This window comes from Narcine bancroftii, chromosome 7 (assembly GCF_036971445.1).
Source record: "Narcine bancroftii isolate sNarBan1 chromosome 7, sNarBan1.hap1, whole genome shotgun sequence".
Taxonomy (NCBI): Eukaryota; Metazoa; Chordata; class Chondrichthyes; order Torpediniformes; family Narcinidae; genus Narcine; species Narcine bancroftii.
In genome coordinates, this window is record NC_091475.1 from 99,359,582 (window position 1) to 99,379,019 (window position 19,438).

At 39.0% G+C, this 19,438-nt stretch overlaps 1 protein-coding gene across 3 annotated transcripts in view; it reads right to left on the reverse strand.

The window, feature by feature from the left end:
* cnmd (chondromodulin) overlaps positions 1–19,438 on the reverse strand; it is a 97,008-nt gene that overhangs the window by 12,581 nt on the left and 64,989 nt on the right. For all 3 annotated transcript variants that reach the window (XM_069890643.1, XM_069890644.1, XM_069890645.1), the window contains 3 exons: positions 18,477–18,617; positions 10,688–10,801; positions 967–1,120 (listed from right to left, as the gene is read on the reverse strand). In XM_069890643.1, coding sequence (XP_069746744.1) covers positions 967–1,120; positions 10,688–10,801; positions 18,477–18,617 — 409 coding nt within the window. The remainder of the gene's footprint in view (positions 1–966; positions 1,121–10,687; positions 10,802–18,476; positions 18,618–19,438) is intronic.

Genomic DNA, 19,438 nt, shown 5'->3' on the forward strand with positions numbered 1-19,438 from the left:
CCTCACATTTTCATCTATTTTAAGTTAAGATCATCATACATTGCTTTCAAAATTCAGATTTCGTCTACTGGTTAACAGTGGAGTGAAGGTGATGAAAAACTCAGAGGAATCAAAGTAGGAGATGGAAATGGGCAAAGATCAAACAGGTCTTGGTTGATGATTACGTGAGTGAAAGCAAAGATTGTGTTGAAGACAGAATCAATTAAGGGAAGACCTGCATTATCCAATTGTTATCAAAGATGATTTTGATTGCAACATACTTTAAAAGAGACTGAAAGTTGATGCACCATTTGATTGGTTTGTTTCTAATAACTGCAAATAACTGAAAAATCTGAAAAGAACACACATGAACTGAACAAGAGAGGCAAGGATAAGCTTTATGAAGTGTTATCAACTGGTGCAAGAATCCATTTGATGGGGATGGATTGAAGAAACATTATGGAGTTTAATGACTTACAGGAACAGTTGGTCCAAGCTCATCCACACCTAACAACCAACTGCATATAGAATTATTTAACAGTTGTCATGAATTATTCTGAACTGCACTGTCTACTTGCACTCACCCAGGGACTGATGAATCCACAAGTTAAATAGCCCAAAACTAAATTAGAAATACAGACATTTGAAGCCCTCTAGCCATGAGTTTTATTTTATTCATAATTGACTTTTTAATGCATTAATTTTAATTGCAGAAAAATAAGACATGCTAACAAATGCGCTTAATCTAATCTTTGGTTAAGTGAAGCATTGTGTCATCTTTACAGCGTCATAGGAATCAGTTCAAGGTTGAGAGCATGGAGCTGAAAAATAAATGTTGTGTCTTTAGATTGATTAAGTATTAATTATTTTTTATTTGTATTCAGAAGATTTTCTTCAAGGTTTCACAACTTGTTAGGAGAATGGACAATATTCTAATGTAGCGCTTGTCATTAGAAATGTGGCAATAAACATGGTTGTCACAGTTACCTTTGCTGTAGGTTGGACGAAGCCAGTATATAGGGAGGTTGCCACACAGTTCCAAAAGTTTAGGGCTGAGGAAGCCATTATCTTTGATTGGTTGGTCAGCTGCCACCCAGATAAGAGATTCTTCTTCAAATTTTGCAGACATGATTTCATCCTCCTTAAAATAGAGAATGGTAAAAAAAATGCACATTGTATTTGGTGATTGATTATTCAGAAAAGAATGTGGTTTTCAACTGCGCAATGTAATTGGACACATGGAATGCTAAAGGGAACCTGACTGTCAATGTTTCAAGGAATTCTTGATAAAATGGTGACTTTCTATTTTATAGATCTACATTTACAGAACAAAAACCCTTTGTTATACCAATTTTGTTTATATTATTGAAAATATTTGTGGAATAATTTAACAGGAATATTTTATATCACTGTAAAATTTATAACTTTGTACATTTCCAAAACCTTTTGTGACATTTTTGTCAAATTCTATTTTGTTAAAGGTCACTCAAAGTTATCACTGAAAAAGTAACATTTTCTGTTTATATAAAGCCAATCCTGTATGGTGTCTGGCACTTCATTAAAGCAAAGCTGAACAAATAACTAATGATGGCCCTTATGGCCAGCAATGATTAAAATCATCTCTTCAACCTGAGGTGTGTTGCTGTTCCTGGTCAGATCAGTAATCTTCGCAAATACTAGGATGGACACAAAGAGATCTTTGGCCTGCCTTAGATAACCTGAGAACAGAACACCCAACAATATGGACCTAAAATTATTTTTCCCTCTTCAAATATTTGTGCCAGAAATAGCTGGAATTACCCTGACATTACCACAAGATGGCGAAATTGGCACACTTGTGAAAATGATGGTTTAAAACCCTCATTAAATTTCGGCAAACATACTGCACTGCTCTGGGACAGGCTGAACTTATTGGAGATACCTTCCCTCCACAAGTGTATATAAATTGTATTAATAGAGAAAACTTCAACTCTTGTTAAGCCACTTTGTCAAGGAAAATTCAAGAAAAAAATCTAATGGTCTAAAGAGAGATTTCTGAGTACAGTATTCACTTTTAGGCATCTCTGAAAAAAGATTGGTGGTACATCTTGTGAAAAGGGCACCTTAAATTGCTTAGATAAGCATAAAGACACGTTCCGCTCTTGCGTAAATGTCTTGTACTCTAGTATCCAGAAGAGCATTGTCAGCTGTTGACAATTTATTTGGGCAACTCCATGTAAACAAAATTTAAGCAGAGTGGTACTTTTACCACTTTTTTCACAAATCTATTCCAATGTTATGAGTATAGATATTTATATATTCAGTACAATCAATTATGCATACACATTGCTATTCCAATTATTAGGATTCAATGGAAGGCTTGAAAATTGATAGTCAGACAGTTAAAAGCAAAAAAACATCCAATTAAAAGGACAAAAGAATCTAGAGGATTAATGCATTTAATGACAGTGTACATACTTCATGTTTCCTAGAACAGGTACAAAAGGTTAGAACTGTCAAAAGGGATTAACTTCTTGGTTTTCTTAATGGCCATACTTTAATAAAGTATGACCATTAAGTATATTATAAAATATTTTATACTAACCATCAGAAAAATCAAGCCTTTGTAGGTTAAAGGAACAATTTATAATTGCCCATATTCACATATTACCACAATTTTTATAATGAGGTATATAATACTTCAAAGCATTTAGATATATTGTAGGAACAGCAATATTGTCTTTTGTTATCATGTTGCAATTCCCCTCAAGATGATGACATATATTTTCACTTTAATTAAAACTGATGCTTGAGAGTAACATAGAGGCTGATTACCAGATTTTTTTTCTGCCAGATTTCTCAAATATGCAGTGATTTTGCTAAGCTTGTTCTCACAACTCTCTCTTCCTTGTTATCTTCTCTCCCTTTTTCCCCACTATCCTCTCTGTTATCCCCCTCTTCCTCTTCCTCACACCCCTTCATCCATCATCCAATACCATCCCTTGGATTGAAATATATCTTTTAATCATATTGGTGTGGGAATTATTCATTCGATTGCAATTTTGAAGTCTGGAGAATACTCACTCCTGTCACAAGAATTCCACCTGGCCAAGTTTCATTATTTTTCCAGCCTGTCGCTTCCTTTCACATCTCTTTCTTTTGAATTTCTGTATGTGTATTAATATTCCAAATACAGAAATTAACAGTCATATATTCCAAATTAATTACACCCCAATGAAATCCCACCAACCTCCTTCCCTCTCAAATAATAATCCCCAAAGAAAGGGAAAAAAACAAAAGTAAGAGAAAAGAAAAAAAAAATAGAAAGAAAGAATATAGCCACAGAAAAGTTAAGAAAAAAAATAACAAACCTGGTTACCAAAATATCATCAACATTTAACTTCCTTCACATCTCAACGAGTTCATCAAATTATCTTTTTGTCCTCCACTTATTTTCAGATCAACTCTGTCCTTTCTTCATTCTAGATACTGCAACAGACAATGATCAGTGGGCTCTGACTAACACTGATCCACCCTTTTGCATGGTCTTATTGTGCCATTGTGTGATTCTCAAGTTCCACACTTCATTATATTCCTCATTTTACTGCCCTTGGTCTAATGGATGATTGTTATAATAATGGAAGAACAGTTCATTTCTGATAGAAAAATGTGAAATCAAATACCCAGCTTTCATATTCTGTGCTAAATGAAAATTTATAGAACTATAGATTTGGAAACAGTTTAAGCAGCATCTGTGGAAATCGAAGCACAGCAAACATTTCTGGCTGAAGATCTTTCTGAAACAGTAACTCTGTTTCTCTATGTGCAGATGCAGCCTGAAAAGCTGGGTATTTCCAACATTCTCTATGTTTATTTTGTTACAGTAATGTGCAGCCACTTGGATTTGATGCTGATTCCATAAAGCAAATGGCAAAAATAGACTAATGTCAGTAGTCTTCTCATTGCTGGCTTGTCCATTCACTAAGACCAAAAACAAAAGTGTTTCTGAATGAATTATTTTGATAATCTGAATATAGCTAATTGTTTAATAGAACAATTTGCGTGAAAGCAAAGTCTTGAAGTTAACATATTTGAACAATTATCAACATCATCACCAAAAATATTAAGATAACAGCAATTAAATATAATCCTGAAAAAACACCTGGATGTTTATTTCACCATGTCTGGTGGGATTTCTTACAAATGTTCTGGTTTGAGCTTCCTGCAGATATGGTGAGATTTGTTTACAAAGTACAATCCATCCCATCTCCCTTTTCACCACTCTCGTTATATCCATCAAAATGTTGCAGCATCATCTTAGAAGCAAGACACTTTCCTTGTTCCCTGTCAGTTCCACAGACAATACAAATGCTACACTGTGATGAAATAGCATGTTTTCGAACTTCATTTTGGATTGGAGACCATGTCTAATGAAGAAAGGTTGAGCAAGCTCAGGCTTTTCTCTTTGGAGTGATGGGGGATGACAGGTGACTTCATAGATTAATTTAGATTAAGAGAGAGTGGCACATAACACCTTTTCCCAGGGTGGCAATGGCTAGTACCAGAGGACATCCACTTAAGATGAGTGTAAGAAAGTTTAGGGGAGATGTCAGAGGTATTTTGTTTACACAGTGAATGGTGAGTTGCTGCAATGTATTGCCAAGAGTAGTGGTGCAGTCTGGTACAATAGGGATGTTTAAGAGACTCTTAGATAGGCACATGGATGTTAGAAAAATGGAGAGCTATGAGTGGGAGGCAGGAAAAAGTTAGATTGATTTATATAGGTTGGCACAACATCATCAGCCAAAGACCTGTAATGTGCTGTACTGTTCTATATTCAGAGAATCACTTTTGTAATTTGGCGACTTCCCTTTGCATAATATTAAGTGTTAAACCTGAACTGAAGGTCCCTTGGAACAGATATCTTCAAATATTTGGGGGTCAGTTCCTTTGGATAGTCCTGTAGCTAGAACAAGTATGTTTATTTCCCAGATAGTAATATCTGATATTGATCATTAATTGTTCAGGCCTTGACTCATAAGTTTCCCTTTACTTTTAAGTTTTCCCAGTATGCATCAGAATTCTGAAATGAAGTTCAAAAAACATCTTTAAGAAAGAGAGAGAGAGAGAAAGAGTGAGAGAGAGAGAGAGAGAGAGAGAGAGAGAGAGAGAGAGAGAGAGAGGTGGTTATTCCTTCTGATCTAGCCAAAACATTCCAAATTGGATGACATCTGGGATTCCAGGTTATATTTTCTACTATTTTCTATGAGGTGTTTGCTATCAAGCAATACAAAATATTTCTTCCAAACTCTAGTTCATGGAAAACATCTCCATGCCCCACTACTAGTTGAATGTGTTGCTCTCATTGGGATATTGGCCAAAAAAGCAGAAGACATACCAGATTTTCAAGCCTCAGATATTGCAAAAGCAGCATTTTTGCTGGATTTTTTTTAGTGATTAGCCAAATTTATATCTCAGTTTATATCTGTTTCAGGATGCTGAGCATTACTTAAAATGGGTAATTTATTTAGTGTTCTAAAATCAATGGAATTAGTTTGAGAGGGCTCACAAAAATGGAAAAGGGCTTCCAGAATGTTAGATAGTGTGTGATTTGTGCAATATTGTTCCACTTCTGTTCTTCCCATCTTATGCACTATTCAGTATCCAAAGATCAGTGCCTACTGGATGATGTTCAACTTGGAAGCAGTGACAGCTGTGAGAGTTCTCATATGTAACCCCCAGGCAAATTGAATACCCATGTGGCATTGCTAACAATCTATCAGTGGAGCTATATTCTTCATTTTAAGCTTCCAAATCCTTCCAAACTAGCTCTAACATTGATGACATTTCTCTCCCTTGATCCATGGGAATTGGAATTAATATTTAGTCAAGCTTTATTTTTATAAACAGCAAGAAGACTTTAACTACTAATTTGCTGATACTCTGGAGGAGGTGCATTACTTGCACCCACCTAATTATTCAGATCTTGGTGTACAGTAGGTAAAGAGCTATTCTTTTTCTCAACGGTCAGTTGGCTGTATTTCTTATTACAGGTGACTGAATTCTGATTCTGATTTTCTGGTGCCTACCAGTGCATGTAGACATTTCTTCCTATCATTTGTCTCAGCCTTTCAAATAAGGGGCAGAAAGAAACATCGAGGATGTGAAGTGGTCTCAAGTTTGACATCCCTCTGTGCGTCAGAGGGCTTACCACAGTACAAAGGTCAAGGTCCCAAAAAATCACTGTAGACACTTTTACCCAACAAGCTACAAAACCTGCATCCTTAAAGCATTTAAGAACTTCTGCAACTAGTAAAAGAAAGGAAGACGTAAACATAAATATGCGCCTCTTCGAGACAGAGGTAGGATAAATAATTATGGAAAAAAAGATATCAAGTGCACATGTACCTGTCTTCATTTTGGAAAACACAAATGTAGCAAAAACAGTTAATTCTGAAGTTGTGCAAGAAGCATGAATTTAAAAGATGTGATCTTTCACAGAGAAGGAACTAGCTCCAAAAGCAAAGGTCATTCATGCGAACCACTGCATCAAGTAGTTGAGCTCTCTTGAAGCAGATTTTCCATCAATAGTGGTTCAGAGATAGGATCACAACATTCAATGTGATATTGCAATGTGCACCTGGGGCAAAACATCAAAGTGATTGAGCGAACACTCAAAGAAAACCTCTGAACTACAACACTCTTGAAAATTCAAAGGATATGCCCAGCTTCTTAGGTGACTAAGGACATGCCATCCACAGAGGGACTAGGGTCCCTGCACACTTTGCATTACTGCACATGCCAATCATAGTTAATGATCCATTTCTTTACTTTTGAATTGGATCCTGTAATACGCTATGCAAAAACTTTCTAGACTATTGGATCTTCGATATAAAACAGTTCAAGGTTCCCTTTATTGTCAAGTAATAGTACATTTAAAATGAAACATGCATGACATACTTTAACTTATACTGATGTAAAGCAGTCAAACAGTCGCCATTGATATTGCCTGGCCCCCTTTATAATACCAGAGCAAGAGAGAAGCAAAAGAGAGTTCCTTCAGAGTCACTGTGTGTGTCAGTGGACTTGCCTCCATTGTTTCCATAGCCTCTGCAGCCACACAGACTCCTGTTCAATTCATCAGGAATACGAGCTTCAGATCTAAACCTCCAATACGATTAGAAAATCTTCATTGCTGAGGCCCTTCCGGAGCCCTTCTTGTCCTCAGCACCCTCTCGAATACTAACTTTGATACTTGGTTCTCACGAGCCAGTCTCCAGCAATCCGCAACCTGTGCAGGTCCCCTGCCCGTATGTCGCCCACAGCTTATGTGAATCCCTCAGGTCCTGAGCCCCTCACTGGCCTGCTGTCATTGTCACCATCCTGTAGGGCCGTCTCCCCTGCTTTTCCTTCTTCATGGGGGGCGGGGGTGGGGGCTGGTGGGGATGTTCTCCCTGTTTCAGGTAAGCTGCGCCAGCCCACGGCTTCCTGCAATCTGCAACTCCCTGAGTCTACTGCTGAGCACAGGTACCGCAGTCTTTGGCACAGATCTCACAGTTGCAGGACTTTACTTACAAACACTGTCAGCTCCTTTAACAGGCCATTCAAAGCCTGTTTTTTTTTTCATCATGCAGGTCCTTCAGTCCACAATATTATACTAACCCATATAAACATACTCCATGATCAATCTAACCCTTTCCTTTCACACAATCCATAAACTTCTCGAGTTAGCTCGAGTCGCTTAAATATCCCTATTGTTTCAGCTTTCAGCCTCTTCCACCATCCCTGGCAATGCATTCTGGACACCCTCCACTGTATGCTCTGAATTGAATTCTCAGCATCTGTTTACACAAGAGAGAAAAACTGAACAAAAATGACTTTAGTATAATTTCCAGTTCTAATAATCTTCCATAAAATTGTGGGGTCAGTTGTCTAATGGCAAATCAACTAAATGACAGTGATGTCTAAGAACATGGAACCTAGAAACAGCAGAACAGGAACAAGTCATTCATCCATGACCATGATGTTAATTTAAACTAATCCCATGTGCCTGCACATTGTCTACATCTTCCATTTTCTGCCTATCCTCGTGCCTGTCTAAATTCCAACGCAATGAAATGCCGTCAATATCTGCCACCACCACCTCTCCTGGCAGCGTATTCTAGGCCCCCAGTAGTCTCTATGTAAAAAATAATGCCTGGCAAATCTCCTTCCATCACATTTTAAAGTTTTGGCCTCCAGTATTTAACATTTCCTCCCTGAGGTAAAAGACTGACCATTTGCACCGTCCCTGATTTTTAACTGGTTTTCTGACACCGGCCAAGCACAGAATGTGTGTTGATCAAGCTTACTTTCCTTTTTATCTTCTCAGAATTTTATTTTTTCTGCAAAGAGGATAACTCCAAATGGCCAAGTTGATGAAATTCACACTTAATCTACTCTTCTACCAACAACTTTATTTTGCAATGCTAATGAGCCCTGATATTGCCATTTCAACCTCTCTTTGATATTGATACATTGCTCTCTTAGTAATGGGAATACCCAAATAATGGGGTCCTATTCATATTAATCCATGATCTCAATCTATATTTATTGGCTAGATTGCTTAAAGTTGTAGAAAATTGTTTTAAAGGTGTATTTCTTGTGTCCTTCGGCTTGTAACTTTGGTTTCTTCTAGACAATTTTTTTGATCAACAAGACCTGTATATTTAACTACCAAAAATGACTTTTCTTTGGGTCCCAAAATTTAATTTAAATGTTGCATTGTAGATTCCTAGACATTGGATCCATCTGCAGAAAGAAGAAAGATCCATATTAACCATCTATCACATAATCTTTTGTGACAATATAGTCAACGTATGATAAAGGATAAATAATTTTTGCATGACATTACGTGTGAATTAAATTTCCAATTTTTCAATTGCCATTGTGTCATTGAATCTATAACAATAAAGAGACTCTTACCAGAGTCAGTTTTCCAATCCATGTCTTCGCTCCTCTGCATTTCTGATAATTCGAGGCAGAACTGACTTGGAACATTCTTCCCTGCTTCTGATGGTGAACCTTGCTGTTTCTATTCACCTTTTTTTTTTAGCTTTTCTCATCTGTTGGTTAAATGCAGTTTGTGTTCTTTTTTGCCTTTGTTGTTAACGCTGTGTCCTTTTCTGTCATGCTCCTCTTTCACTTCAGATTAATAGGCAGTTTGTTGCAACTTTCATTCAGCCATACAGTCACATAGTCATAAAATTACACAGTACAGTAAAGGTCAAATGCCAACCAAATTGGAATTCTGGGCTCGTCCAATTTGCTGCATTTGGTCTAATCTCATTCTTCCTACCTACATATCTATCTATCTAATTTATCCAAACATCTTTTGAATATTACAATGGCATCCGCGGCTTCAGTTTCATCTGGCAGTTCGTTCCAGACATAAACCTCTGTCTGTAGGAAAGGTTGCTCCTCAAGTCCCTCTTAAGTCTCTCTCCCTCACTTAAACCTATGCTTCTAGTTCTAGAATCAACCAACCTGGGAAAAAAAGATGGTGAAGGATCATTTTATCCATACCCCTCATGATTTTACAAACCTCTATAAGATCACCCCTCAGTTTTCTACACCATATATAGTGGCCATGCCTGCATCGCAACAACTGTTTTGCCCTTTAATTTAACCACATACACACAGGCTGAGGCAACTTTTATCTGGTGATTTGAAGGAGTCATGGATCAATTTTCCTGTAAAGTTATTTAGCTGCACACTTTTATTGGGATCACATATATATTATACTAAACACGGGTTATCAGAGATAGTAATACAACCTTAACTAAAATGTTTTCTTTACCCACAGGCCAGGAATTCTCACCCATGTTTTTTTTACAATCTATTGAGTTTAATAAAAATCATATTAAATTTTCAATTAAAATCTTAATTGAACATAGCCCTTCAAATTGCAATTTTTTGCAAAATCCCAATTTGAAAAGTTGTTCAGTGATCGGTCAAAATTTAAAGTCTAATTGAACATCACTTTCTACAGATGAGTACATGTATAGACTCCTCATTATTTCAAATTTCCCATCTGTCACAGACATTATTTGAGATGCCACATATTTCTGTCTCATCTAAATCTAATTTGCATATCTGTAATCTCATTAATTAGCCCAGGTGGGCTCAGGCTATGAAAAATCAACAAGGGGGAAGGTATAATGCACTGTGGCTACTCATTTATCATAGATTTACTGCAACACTCATGTGCAAATTGTTTGGATTTTAAAAAAAGACATGAGCTGAACTTGCTCTATAAACTATGAGTCATTTATTTGCCTTCTCCAGTAGCAGAGATTAACCTGTTTAGATTATTTGTGCAATTGAAACAATGTCTTTGTTTTTCACCTCTTGCCTTCCCACTGGGACAGGAGACCAGTAGGCTTCATATGTTTTTATTCAACTATCCTAGAGTGTGAAATTTGTAATATCAGGCAACTAGACCAGAATCCCTTATGAATCTGATTGTACCACTCAAGGGGAAAATTTTACCCTACAGCAAGATGATTCTTTGACTGATTGGCATGGCAATGAGTTATGGGAATACAAATTATGCATGCATTCAGTTGAAAGATGCTGTAAACCACAGCTCCAAATAGCATTACCAGGTTTCTTTCTCCTTTTAAAGATTTTGTGACCTGGGTCTTGTAGATCTAAAGTCATTAGAAATTCAAATCCATTTAACACCTACAAGCTCAAATGAAACTGCTTCTGCTTTGAGATTCTCGATATCCGGCAAGTGCGCTTTTGCTTGCACTTTGATGTAACACTTCTGTCCTCCAGCGAAGTGAATTCCTGTGATTCCCTGTGCAATAGAAATTGTATTCAGTCAATAATCTGCAAGCAGGTCCCTAATTTCAGATTTCAGATATATTGTCAGAGTACATACATAATATCATATACAACCCTGAGATTCTTTTTTCCAGGAGGCATAGTAGAATTAAGACTAATTGGACATGCAAAAAAAAACTGTACACAGCATATACATGTAAACAAAGAACGATAAACAGATAACCAATGTAAACAAATTGCAATGCAAAGAGAATAAAAAATAAAATAAATAAAGTGCACAAGTATGAGTCCTTAAATGAGGCTCAGACTGAGTTTGTTGTTGAGGAGTCTGGAAGTGGAGGAGTAGCATCTGTTCCTGAACCTGATGGTGTGAGTCCTGTGGCACCTACACCTCTTTCCTGATGGCAGTGAGAACAGAATATTTGCTGGGTAGTGTGGGTTTTTGATGATTGCTGCTGCCCTCTGACTGCAGAGCTCCCTGTAGATGTACTCAATAGTGGGGAGGGTTTTGCCTGTTGGGCTGTGTCCACTACCTTTTGGAGGGCTTTACCCTCAGGGATATTGGTGTCCCCATACCAGACTGTGATGCAGTCGGTCAGCACACTTCCACCATATCTCTGTCGAAATTTTCCAGGGTTTCTGGAGTCATACCAAACTTCTGCAAACTCCTGAGGGAGTAGAGGCACTGACGTGTTTTCTTCATGATGCCATTAGTGTGTTGGGTCCAGGAAAGAGCCTCTGAGATAGTGACTCCTGACATTAATTCCTGACATTACTGAGAAGAATGACACAAAGCAAGTAAAACAACTGAAATAAAACTACAGTGCTGTTGTCAGATTTTCAAGGAATAAGTAGCCAGGGTAGAAGTGGAGAAGCAGAGCTTGTGGTTTTTCCTCTTCTCCAAAGGGTACACCTAATCGAGGATTGTTTGAGGACATGATTTTAAACTAGATTCCTGTCTGCTCTCTTAGGTGGATACAAATATTCCAGGCACTATTTGAGGAAGACCAATATCTTCCAGGTCAGATACTAATAAATTATGATTTATCAAGCCATGGTCACATTGCTATATTGAGAGATTGTTGTGTCCAGAATGGCAACTACATGTCCTACACCACAGTAGTTGCTACACTTGTCTGAAACACCTGAGATTATAGTAGATATTATGCTAATGTAAATTCTCTTTATAGCTCTGATCCATTTTGTTCTTTGCTTGCATTCATATCTATTTTATTAAGAGCATGCATTAATTCCAATGTATCCAGCTATTTTATGTGAAATAACGAGGAGGCAATTTTCATTCATTTCTAGTCAGGCAAAATTTAAGATTTTTTTAATATAAGATTGTCATGATAATGAATATGTATGAGATGTACCGGAAGTCACGTGGTATGAGAGAGAGATAAGAGCATAAGCAGGAGAACAAAGGAAACTGGAAAATAAAGCCACTGAGAAGTTTACCTGATAAAACTTGTGTTTGATGTTTTATTAACTTCACATTTCGGGCCACAAATATGACATTGGCGACGAGGATGGGATATGCTTGAAGAAAATTAAAGACTAAAGAAGATTACAGAGAACTTCAAGGTGATAAGAATTTTCTCTTTGACTCAGTACTTTTGGGGCTGGAATATTTCCTCATGGCTGGTGCAAACGGTGACTTTCTAACACATAGTGGAATTGCTCATTTTGACCCGACTGGTGATGCAAGCACTGTAAGTGTGAAGTGGAAGGCATGGCTGGAAGAATTTGAATCCTACGCCGACAGTCGTGGCCTATTTCCAGATACCAGTACAGTGGAACAAAAAGCGCAGAGAAGGGCGTTACTTCTTTTCACAGCTGGACCCGCAGTTCGGGAAACATTTAAGACACTTTTGAATACTGGAAGAAAGGATGAGTACCAGAAAGCGGTAGATGCATTAAATGCACACTATGTAGTGACACCGAATGCTACATTTCAACGCCATTTGTTTCGGAGAACGAGACAAGAAGATGGCCAGACAATTGCTCAGTACGTGACGAGACTACGCCAGCTAGCTGTTGGATGCAATTACATGCCAGCTGATTTGGACAACCAATTACTGGATCAAGTCGTACAGCACTGCAGATCAGATAAACTCAGAAGACGTCTACTGGAAAGAGGGAGTGAGTTGGAACTCACCGATGCTTTAGCCATTGCTGCTGCATTAGAGGCTGTTGAAGGGCAATTTCATACCATGACCCTGAAAGACAACTCAAGCCAGCAAATTAAGAGGCTCTCACATCGCCATAACCAGCCAAGATATACGTCGACACAAGACGTGGAGTGTTATCGATGTGGAAACTGAGGTCACTTTGGAAAAGACCCATATTGCCGGCCAAAGGCAAAGTTTGCAGAAAGTGTGGAGGTAAGGACCACTTTGCAAAGAAGTGCAAAAGCAAGTCCAATGCAGACCAGAAGAGGAAGAGTACAACTTCCAAAGGCAAAGCCTGGGGGAAAGGAAAGTATCCTGGAAAGAAAGACACCATTTGCCAGATAGACGGTGACGATGATGATACCCAGGAGGAACAGAATTGTTACCAATTTACGTTGAATGAAGTACATCATGAGAAGGTCCCAGTGATCATTGGTGGAGTGACAGTGCAGGTCATTGTAGACTCAGGCAGTGACAGTAATGTGATTGATCGACATTTATGGGAGAAGTTGAAAAGGGAAAAGATCATCTGTACCTCAAAGAAGTGTTCTAAGAAACTGTATCCATACACAGCAACCAAGCCATTGCAGACCATTGGATGTTTTACTGCAACTGTTGAAGCTGGAGATAAGTACACCGAAGCAGAGTTTATGGTCATAGAAGAGAGGGGAGAACCATTGCTGAGTAGAAGCACAGCGCAAGACCTGGCAATACTTCATATTGGAGCTTGTGTCAATTCAATTCAGTCATACGAGGATATGAAGCAAGAATTCCCCGCAGTCTTTCAAGGAGTAGGAAAGCTGAAAGGTCGACAATTGAAGCTAGCGGTAGATGAAACGGTCAAGCCCAAGGCACAACCAATGCACCAAACTCCGTTTGGACTTCGTGGGAAAGTCGAAGCCAAAATTAAAGAATTGATCGAACAAGACATTATTGAACCGGTGGAACATTCGACACAATGGGTCAGTCCTGTAGTGATTGTGCCCAAACCAAAGGGTGATATAAGACTATATGTTGACATGAGAATGGCCAATGAAGCTATAATTAGAGAACGACACCCTATACCAACAGTGGAGGAAATACTTCAAGAACTAACTACCAGCAAGGTATTCTCAAAAATTGATCTGAAATGGGGCTATCATCAATTAGAGCTGGATCCAGGTTCCCGAGATGTAACATTTGTGACTCACTGTGGATTGTATCGTTACAAGAGACTATCATTTGGAATTAATGCAGCTTCGGAGATCTACCAGTATGAAATCCATCGAGTGATTCAAGGCATTCCTGGAGTTGCCAACATTTCTGACGACATCATAGTCCATGCACCAACGAAGGAAGAGCATGACAAACGGTTGAGGCGTGTACTATCTAGACTACAGGAGGCAGGCCTTACCGTGAATGGAAACAAGTGCCAGTTCGATGTGTCAGAAATGGACTTCAAGGGACACAGACTTACACGGGAAGGACTAAACCCTGCAGAGGCCAAGGTGAAAGCTATCGCAGAGGCACGTGCACCTCAGAACGCAACAGAGGTGAGGAGTTTCCTGGGATTGGTCAATTTTTGTGCAAAGTTCATTCCTAATTTCGCTACAGTGGCAGAACCACTAAGGAAACTAACCAGGAAAGGTGTACCATTTCATTTTGGATCTGAGCAGAAGAAAGCGTTCACAGCGCTGAAGCAAAGCCTGACAGATGCAAAAACTCTTGGATATTACGATCCAGCGGCATCAACCAAAGTCATAGCGGATGCCAGCCCGGTTGGTTTAGGAGCCGTGTTGGTCCAGATGCAGGATGGAGGACCAAGAATCATTGCCTATGCCAGCAGATCATTATCAGATGTGGAAAGAAGATACTCTCAGACAGAGAAAGAAGCACTCGGACTTGTATGGGCCTGTGAGAGGTTCCATGCATATTTATACGGCATTGAATTTGAACTCATCACAGATCATAAGCCATTAGAGGTGATCTATGCACCTAGATCCAAACCATGTGCCAGAATAGAGAGATGGGTACTCAGACTACAACCCTACAAATATAAAGTAATCCACATTGCAGGGAAAACAAACATTGCAGATCCGTTGTCCAGATTGGTGAAGGTTGGTGGTCCACAATCCAAGTCAGAATTGGGAACAGAAATAGAGAGCTTTGTACGCTTCGTAGCTATTCAGTCGACACCGAAAGCTGTGACTACGAAGGAAGTCGAGAGAGAATCCGAACGTGATCCAGAACTCATGGAAGTAAGAGAATGCATACAGAGTGGACAATGGGACAAGTGTACTCACAAGGCTTACATTCCCATTAGAGATTAACTTTGTTGCATCGGACAGTGTGTATTAAGAGGTTGCAGATTGGTGATACCGCAAAGATTGAGACCGAAGATCGTATCCTTAGCGCATGAAGGACACCTAGGTATTGTTGGTACCAAGCAAAACCTCAGGACCAAGGTATGGTGGCCAGGTTGTGATAAAGACGCAGAGAAATTTGTTAAAACTTGTCACGGATGTCAAATCACAAGTAGGAGTAATCCGCCAGAATCGATCCGGAGTATGCAACTCCCGACGGGACCATGGATCGACGTAGATGTTGATTTTCTTGGACCTTTACTGACGGGTGAATCAATTATGGTAGTGATAGATTACTACAGCAGATACTATGAGTATGTGGTGTTGAAGTCCACAACCACTGAAAAAACAATACATGCATTAGCAGAGATATTCGCAAGATATGGATTACCTGTTACATTATACTCTGACAATGGTCCACAATTCATTTCAGAGACATTTGCGGAATACATGAGGACCACAGGTATCCACCATCATAAAGTGCATGTATGAGTGCTGTAGGAAGTAAATTTTATGTAGTTGAGTTATAGTATTACCATTAGTTACGATGTTTGTATGTTTCCGAGGGATATTGGTAAGTGAAGGTAAAGTTTATTTCTGATTAAAGGAGGGATGTCATGATAATGAATATGTATGAGATGTACTGGAAGTCACGTGGTATGAGAGAGAGATAAGAGCACAAGCAGGAGAACAAAGGAAACTGGAAAATAAAACCACTGAGAAGTTTACCTGATAAAACTTGTGTTTGATGTTTTATTAACTTCACATTTCGGGCCACAAATGTGACAAAGATCATCTGAATCCTGCCTGCCCATGGTTCAACAGTGTGGATTACAATGTAGACAACTGTCTCTCTCACCCAATATGGAGCGAAATGATATGGAACAAAAAAATATAGAAGCCAATACTAGTTGGAGAATTCTAAAGCCACGTGCAAGAAGCAAAAGGCAGAGTAGGCTCTCTCCAAGGGCTCCAGATGGAAAGCAACTTTCCCTCCAGCTCTTAAAGGGACAATAGAAACTGCAGTGCAACTAGAATCTTGGAATCAGGAGGTGCAGACATGCTTTACTGGTCAGGAGGTACAGGATGCTTAGCTGGTCAAGAGAGACAGGCGTGATTTGCCAACACCTTTCAAATCCTGTGATTAGCTGCCAGCCACTGACTGAATCTCTGTTGCTCTCCCCCTTTCAGATCAGATATTCTGCCTTAAAGTTTGAGATCTGGCTGAATGTTGGGTAATTAAATTCAAAATCAAACACTTGAATATAAAAACGGGTTCAGATGAAAATAGTTTGGTGTAAAACAAATGAGGGAAACTATACAACTTAGAAATACATACAAACTTATAAGATAGCAAAAATATCCCAATGTATCTAATAAGACAATGGCTAAACAATGTGAGCTGAGAGAGTAATTAAATAAAAGCAAAAATATACAGACATAAGACAGATATCTCAATATCAGACAAAGAGCTAGATTTTAAAGGGTCGCTTAAGAAGATGGGTAGAGGGGGAAAAGTTTTGTAGAGCTGTGCTTTTGAAGCTGAACCAAAGCTGCCAATGGTTGAATAATTAAATTCAGTCATGACGATAACTGGAATAAGAAGAGAGAAGAAACTGCAGAAGGTTATGAGCTGGTGAGATTGCAGAGAAAGGAAGAAACGTGGCCATGAGTGAGTTCAAAACAAGGAATAGAATTTTCAGACTGCTCTGGTGTAATCAGGCAGAGGTGGTGTGGGTTAATGGAATGGTGCAACTCAGGACACAGGCAGGTTTGGGTGTTCACATAGTAAAATGACTCAACCCAGCCAGGACTTTCTTGGGATCGTCATCCACGGGTATCAACGGCAAATTCTGAGGGTTCACCGAGGCCAGAGTGAATCAGACAAAGTTGGAATTAGTGATTATTTGTGATCACATGAATATAGGATCTGAAACTTAAATTTGGATAAAAAGTACCAGCGTCAAGATAGATAACAGACTGGAAGAGAGATCAAGTAGCTTAGAAAATGTCCAGAAATGATCACTCGGATCTGTCCAAAATGTAGTTCTTCTGATCCAGTATTGGATATTTGGCAAATGCTCTTAGATTTTGGGGATGTTGGATGGGGCTCAAATGAAGTGGTGAGCTAAAGTCTTCATCACTCATCTAGAAGGTGATAGCATGTTTTGGGATGATACAGTTGAGGGGAAGCAGAGAAATGGGAAGTAGGTTCCTAATTGTAGGAAACGTTAGCTGATGATTCACTGACTATTACCAAACAGATGAGAATATAACTAAATGAGTAATTTACCTTGAAGAAGGGTTCAGGCCTTCTTTATCTGTACCTCCTATGGAGACCTCAGACCTGATGAGTTCCCCCATCATTTCTATGTTTTACTACAATCACAGCATTTGCAGACTTCTGTGAGGTTACAACATGTTTAAGCATATGGAGATGATAGAAATATTAGAGAGGAGCAGTAGTTTAGGGTGATGGGTTGGTATTTTGAGGAGAGGAATGATCATGGAAGATTAGAAGAGAAGGACACAGTAGCTAAGAATTGGCAGTATCATCTAGGAGGGGATTTTGGGTCATCAGCAATCTATAGAAATGTAGTGTTGGGTTTGATGGTTGGGTTCGGGTCGGCTGACCATGTTTGCAGAGATCATAATGGCAATTTTTCTGTGAATTATTTTGGCGGAGAAACACAGGGATTGGTAGGGTTTTTTTTAAATGGTTGAATTGGATATAATGGTTAATGGGTGAACTAGTTGCTAGCCATGTCTGCCATTCTAAAGATATTAACTCTGGAAACTTTCTTTTTTCTTTTCTTTGGCTTGACTTCGCGGACGAAGATTTATGGAGGGGGTAAAAAGTCCACGTCAGCTGCAGGCTCGTTTGTGGCTGACAAGTCTGATGCGGGACAGGCAGACACGATTGCAGCGGTTGCAAGGGAAAATTGGTTGGTTGGGGTTGGGTGTTGGGTTTTTCCTCCTTTGCCTTTTGTCAGTGAGGTGGGCTCTGCGGTCTTCTTCAAAGGAGGCTGCTGCCCGCCAAACTGTGAGGCGCCAAGATGCACGGTTTGAGGCGTTATCAGCCCACTGGCGGTGGTCAATGTGGCAGGCACCAAGAGATTTCTTTAGGCAGTCCTTGTACCTTACTCAAGATTTAATTCACTGTTTGACTTACAGTTTGAAAATCATGAACTTCCACTGCCTCTTCATGGCCACTTCCGGTTCTGAAAGTCTCAAGGTTGTTCTCTGTATCAATTTCCAGTGATCCATCCTTTACCTTCCCATTGATGCTCATGCTATAATGCATATTGTACACCTGTAATGAAACCAGTAATACTATTGGAAAATGGTAATATTCTAAGAGCAGAACATTTCCCAATTAGTATTCTGTGTGAGATGTCCACAATTTCAGCTTTTGGTCAAATGTGAGGAAAACATAAGACAGATTTTCATTTAGCAAAATAAAAATACAAAATACTAGAAATATTCAGGTAGAGCAGGCATCATCTACAGAGAGAGAGAAAAAAAAATCAAAATTAATACATCAGGTTCTCTTTAACCAGTACTGAGAGGAGAACTTTCAAATTCAAATTCAAATTTATTTGAAATACAAGATTCATCAGTGTGTGCAGAGACAATGAAAGGTGCTGAAAATTCAATGATATAGAATCATAGATGTGGCACTCAGTTTATTGCTGGTTTCCATGTTATGGTCCCGACAACACATTCATATCTAATTTTACTCTATACCCTCTATTTACGTATCAATATTTATATGTGCCAAATAAAACAGGTGGAAACAAGAGAGAATGATAAGCTCTGATAAGCCCAATCTTCAACCAATCTGGTCCATTTACTCTAATCCTACAACAATCCCATTTCATTTTACTCTCCCCATTTTCTCATCAATTCCTCCCAGACTTTTCCATTTATCTACACATGAGGGCAATTTGCACAGGCCAATCAACCTCCTAACCTGCATGTCTTTGAGATGTGGGAGGAAATCAGAACACTTGGAGGAAATATGTTGTTACAGGGAGAACCTCGAACTCCATGCTGACTGCACCCGAGGTGAGGAGTGAAACCAGTTCACTGGTGCTGTCAGGCAGCATCTCTACTGGAGGGCTTTATGCTGCA